Source organism: Rhinolophus sinicus, linkage group LG10 (genome assembly GCF_036562045.2).
Source record: "Rhinolophus sinicus isolate RSC01 linkage group LG10, ASM3656204v1, whole genome shotgun sequence".
Lineage (NCBI taxonomy): Eukaryota > Metazoa > Chordata > Mammalia > Chiroptera > Rhinolophidae > Rhinolophus > Rhinolophus sinicus.
The window spans coordinates 32,269,918-32,275,917 of NC_133759.1; the positions used below are offsets into that span (position 1 = coordinate 32,269,918).

Here is a 6,000-nt window from a genome sequence, read left to right on the forward strand (position 1 = left end):
TTTTGATAGAACCAACAGGATTTCCTGACAGATGGGGTATAGGATGTGAGGGAAAGAGAGGAGTCAAGGCAGACTCTAAGAATTTTGGGCTGGGACACTAGATGAAATTTCCATCAAGTGAGATGGGGGAGGCTGTATGAAGAACAGATTTGGTGGTGGTAGATGGCACGGGGATTGGTAGTTCAGTTTTGGAATGCCTATTAGATGTCCAGGGGAATATGTTGAGTATGCAGTTGGATATATGGGTCTTGAGTTTGGGGAGGATTTGAATTTGGAGGTCATTCGTGAATAGACGGCTTTTAAATCATAAGACTGATAAGATCCCATGTATTCCAACACAAATACAATTATCTGCTTAACCTTAGCCAAATTATCTATTTTTCTCATCTCTACAATGAGAGGGTTAGGCTAAGTGAGTGATTTTCAGCTGTGTTCCATGGAGCGCTTGGGTTCTGTAGACAGAGCCGCCAGGATCGGAAAGATGTTTGCTCTCCCATTGTTTACTCCAACAAGCAAGCCCAAATTTTTACAGTGAAAACCACACACACATTTAGAGATGGTACAAACTGATGTTTATGATGTATATATTATAGTGGGCTAGGGTGTGTGTGTGGGGGGGTGTAACTTTTCAAATGAAATAATGAATAGCATCTCATTAAAAGCGACCCCATATATCTGCATCATGACTGGTCAGCTGTCAAAGGGCTATATGTAAATAAAGGTACAGATTAGCACTAGTACACAGTTATCTTAAAACCGCTTGCCATAGTCAACGTGTCCTCAAGGTTTCGTCTCTAAAAAATCCCGAAAATCAAATTCAATGACTAAAAGATAATATCCCATTTCTTTTAGAACCAAGTAATGATTGCAGTACAGTATTAAATGCCTTTGACCATGAGACCATGAACAATTAGTAATTTTAATTGTAGGAAAATGTATGAAGTTAGTGCTGGAAGGGGACCTTAGAAATACGTCAGTCAATTACCTTCCCTTTGCAGGGGAGGAGCTGAGGCCCAGGGGTCAAAGGTCATGCTGGAACATGAACTAGGTTGTGCCCTGACTCTTAGTCCAGTGCTATTTTCACCACATGATGCTTATTTCAAGGCTCCTTCAGAAATGCCACTGAAATTTACAATTAAGGCAGAAATCAACATGGACTGGTGAGATTTATATTTTTCTAATCCATTAATGTTACCTTACTGCTCTTTCCCACAGTTCTAAGGATCCTCCTTGCCATTGCCTTTTGCCTGGTGTCTGCTGTCCTAATGGTGCTGCTATATACTCTCATCCGCCATGGGCCCTGCTGGCGGAACGACTCTTACGGGACCATCTGAACAGACAGCTGAAGAAGGGCAGATATGCCAGGCCAAGCTCTTGCGATGCAGCATCTCTCAGTGACACAGCATTCAAAGGACACTTTCACCTTGTGGGCATCACCCTGCCCACACCCTGCCTTCTGAAGCTGCCTAGAGCAGGAACTCGCAGTGACCCAAGGGACAGCTACTGGACTGACGGATGAATGAGCACCCAGGTTGCTCAGTTAGGTCTCCTTGTCATAGTGTAGGCTTCTCATTAGCCTAGAAAGAAGTTCTCTGCAAAGGACAGTTGTATCGTCTGGCACAGGTGTCCGGAGAGAAATGAGAAGTCACACTCCAATCAGCCTTTTGCCTGCAAAGAGCAAAAGGTTACAGGTGTGACAAAGACATGGATTAAAGAAGACTGGATAATGGAGGGAAATTAGACTAGAAGTAGTATTATATAGGATGAGTCTTAAGAAATAAGACCCAATCAGAAGGTTTAATAAATCTTTTCTTCAGCTATTAAGTGGGTTTAATACATACACACACTCCTGAAAAGAAGCTCCTATCCATTGTTTGATAGCTAACAGATTTCTACGGGGCTTTTTACTAACACACATATGTCTATATTGAAAATATATGTCTACATTGAGAATGCCTTAGAAAGAGGTATTTAATTCTCAGAAACTGTAATATCAACTACTTTAGTTTTAGCTCAGGTCATTTTCCCCACAATTTCTGTAATAGGGAATAACTAGAAAATCCACGTAACCATGGTTCTTTTTATTTCTTAACTTCAACTATCAGAGCTCGATATTTTCAAAGTTCCAATTTTTAGTTTCATTTTAAAATTAAGAGATTTTACTTTGACACTGCCTCTTCATGGTCATGGATGAAATGATAATGTATTTTAATTGCTACAAATAGATCTGAACTTCTCAAGTGGTGAGGTAGATACACAAGCACACTAAAGGATGATGACCCACTGCCTCAGTTTTGTGCTGGCTTTAGACCAAGTTGGAACAATTTTTTTTAAATCTTCAACCTTGGTTTCATAATCTAAAAATGAAGAGTCTGGACTAGATGAACATAGAAGTCAGATTTAGTTCTCGTGGTCTGTGAACAATTTTTTTTTTTTCCCCCAAGCAAGCACTTCCATGAATGGTACCATTGTGATGAGCCTGATTTTCATTCTAAGGAATTTTATTCTGCGCTGAGCTTCCAACCATCTAGTTGGTATGAAATTCAATCTCATTCATTAGTAGGGTTCTTCACCTCCTCAGGTTCTACTAAAGGTCCCAGAATGTACCTTTGAGAAAGAATCAGATAAGGGTCCACTAGGCCGCTGTCCACACTGGTCTCCAATCAGCTTACTATCCATTCCCACGTGGTATTCTGAAGGTAGGCAGAGGACATCCGTGCCATGGTTCCCAAGGCCACACACTTGAAGTTCACCAGCCTGGCATTGTCCAGCCCCCTACTTGGGGTGATACCTCTAAGCAGTGCTGGGATCTTTGACCAGCACAGAAAACCCCCCCAGAACTCCACTCCATCTCTTAGTTTCAGGAATCTTCCTCTCTCCTTAGATCCCACAGTTTCCACCTGTAAAACTTCAAGCACTTACCTCAAATAGCCTCACTTTCCACATAATTCTCATTGAGCCAAGGCTATTGCAAACAAAAGCCTGAAAAGGAGTTATCTTCTCTTGCCTAGCAATTGCTGCTTTCTGCTGGAACACAAGAGGCACACAGGCAAAGAAATGCAATATCTGGCTACATTCTCAGTTGGGGAGAAGGGAAAACATCTATAGCAACAAGAACAGCAGACAAATTTCGGTTTCCATAAACAGCCTGCCATATAAGTTTAAGGAAGCCACAATATCTTCTGCTAATAAGTGACGAGACTTCAAAATACAAGTATAAACGGAACCACATGTCATGGATTTTCTCACTCATTCAACAAACATCTACGGAAGACCTACTATTCGCTAATTCCTGGTCTGGATGCTGAATTGCCCATTCCTAATGTGATTATTGAGGTATTTGGCCCCAAAAACAATCTCTCATGGGGTTGATAGAATGTAAAAGTAAAATCTTTCACAACCTTTTCCTCATATCATCTTTTATTACTGTAAGTGGCTAAAAGGATGTCTGCTTCCTATTGGTTCTGAGAGATTTCTTTAACATCCCCCATTTCTCTTCCTTCTACCATCTTTTGATTATTGTAAAGGCAGCTCTCACTCCCAAATTAGTTGTTTCTTTTACCTTCCACAGAGCTACTCTGTTGATAAATGATGTAATTGTTTTGTATACTTCATGGCAGTATTCACATGTGACAAATGAAAATTCACGAGTGACAAATGATCTATAGTGATAAAGCAGAGAGAACAAATGTACTGTAACATTTCTCAAGAAATAAGTTAATCATCCAACTTCAATAGGAGAGCATGAAAATAAATTCTCCACTAATAAAAGTGATTTTTTCAGATGGGTCAGAAAAGATCTGTCCAGTTGACATGATGAGAAATATTGTTAGAAAGAAAATTGCTAGGGTTAGGATAAGCTTTGCTCTGAAATGTATTCCCCACAACTGAACCATTATAGAGGACTTTGAACAGAATTAGAATAATGCAATAATTACCACATCAATGTAGGGACATTCCCTACCATAGAAAATATCAGCAATGGAAAGTTCAAAGGAAGAGTTGTAACTAGAATGTTCCTAGCTAGAGTGGCATTGCTTAAAGAAAGTATTAAGAGAATGTGATACTAAAAAGAATAATTTGTAGCATTAGAAGAGTACAGGCATTAGAGGTAAACATTTTACTGGAAGTCATTCAACCAAAAAAACGTTTTTTATGTTAGAACTGGCATTTCTTCTTCTGGTCCTGTTACCTAGTCTCCCAACTTTCTGTTTTCTATCTTGTTCTAATATTGTTGGAATTGATTCTTTCTTGGTAAGCGAAATTCAAAATATTAGTTTTCTGTTTTAAAACCCTCTTTACAGAAACCCCATTTGAGCAATAATGGATGTGTGTGACATTTGGTGCTCTATACCAGAACTGTCTAATAGAAATATAATACAAGCCACAAATGAGAGCCATATATGGAATTCTAAATTTTCTAATAGCCACATTTTAAAAAGGTAAAAATAAAGGATGAAATTAATTCTAATAATAAAATGTATTTAACTCAGTGCATCCAAAATATCACTTCAACATATAATCATGAGTTTTAAAATTATTAATGAGATACCTTACAGTTTTTTTCACACTTATTATTTGAAATCTGATGTGTATTTTACCCTCACAGCACATCTCAATTCGGACTAGGCACACGTCAAGTCTTAATAGCCATATGTGGCTAGTGGTTACCATGGACAGTTCTGCTGTAGCCCATTAGACGACAATCTTTTGAAGCAAAGAGAATGTATTCTTTGTTATAACTTGTAAAATCCACTTTCAGGTTATAGTGAAGAAATAAAAGTCATATTTTTATGTCTACATCTTACTATTCTTTGCATGTGTGCTGAAATGATAAAAGATTTTTCTGAAATGTTTTATTTGTAAACCCATCTTAACAGCAGCAGTCCATACTTCTTCCAACACTACCCTAAACTAAATGGACTAGTTTCTCGTATTAAATGTCCTGAGGAGGAATTTGACATGTTTAGAAAATAAGTACTGCTAGATTTTTTTGGAGGGGAGAGGGGAGAGCCTTTTCAAAGTTTTATTAATTTTTTTGTTGTAAGTAATTATATTCAAAACAACAATAAATGCAGAAATAGAGATGTGTATAAAATACAAAATAAAAGATCTTCCTACCCGCTTCCAATTATCAGAGGCAATGCTGTCAACAGGTTTTTGTTCTCCTAGTGATTAGCACAAATTTTATGAACTATACTTACACCTTTATTTCCTGAAATTTTCACATCTTTCACTGCTCTTATAACTCATGGTGTCCTCTTTCTTGTATTGTTGTTTTCATTTCATCGAAGTAACTTTTTTTAAAGGATACATGAGCACTAAGCTTTCTGGTTCTAACATACCCAAATATGTCTACGTTTTGCCCTCCTACTTACCTATCAGTTGGCTAGATATAGTTTTCAAGTTGAAAATCATTTTTCCCCCAGAATTTGAATGTAGTATTCAGTTGTCTTTTAGCATACAGGGCTGCTGATGAGAAGTTTGGTATCAATCTGGTACTCATTCCAATGTAAGTAATGGGCTGTTTGTTGATTTGATTTGATTTGATTTGATTTGATTTGATTTGATTTGATTTGATTTGATTTGATTTGATTTGATTATGTATGTATTGCTGAATCTTTTAAGATATTCTTTTTATCCTTGAAGTTCTGAAATTTTACTAGGATATATTTAGGCACAGGTATTTTTTTGTTTTCTGTCTAATCCTGTATGGCTTACATGTGTCTTCGACTCAAGAGAATTGTGTTCTGGAACTTGAATTTCCTGGGTCTATCCTCCATGCCTCAATTTTTTTCCCCTTCATATTTTCCAGATTTTTATCTTATTTTTCTATATTCTAAGAAATTTCACTTTCTAGAATACCAAGTTGGTGTTAGGCAAATCCATTTTTTTTCCTAAAAAATCTTTCCTATTTATTGATTGTTCCTTTTCTATAGTGGCCTCTTCTTATGGATGCACTCTGTTCTTGAATATCCTTAAGGACACTTAGAATTTTTT

The 6,000-nt window shown here is 37.4% G+C and overlaps 1 protein-coding gene across 1 annotated transcript in view; it reads left to right on the plus strand.

Moving 5' to 3' along the window:
* ACP3 (acid phosphatase 3) overlaps positions 1–5,134 on the plus strand; it is a 48,127-nt gene extending 42,993 nt beyond the window's left edge. Inside the window, exon 11 of the mRNA XM_019725939.2 lies at positions 1,216–5,134. Coding sequence (XP_019581498.2) covers positions 1,216–1,334 — 119 coding nt within the window. The 3' untranslated portion in view covers positions 1,335–5,134. The remainder of the gene's footprint in view (positions 1–1,215) is intronic.
* Positions 5,135–6,000: the final 866 nt, after the last annotated feature.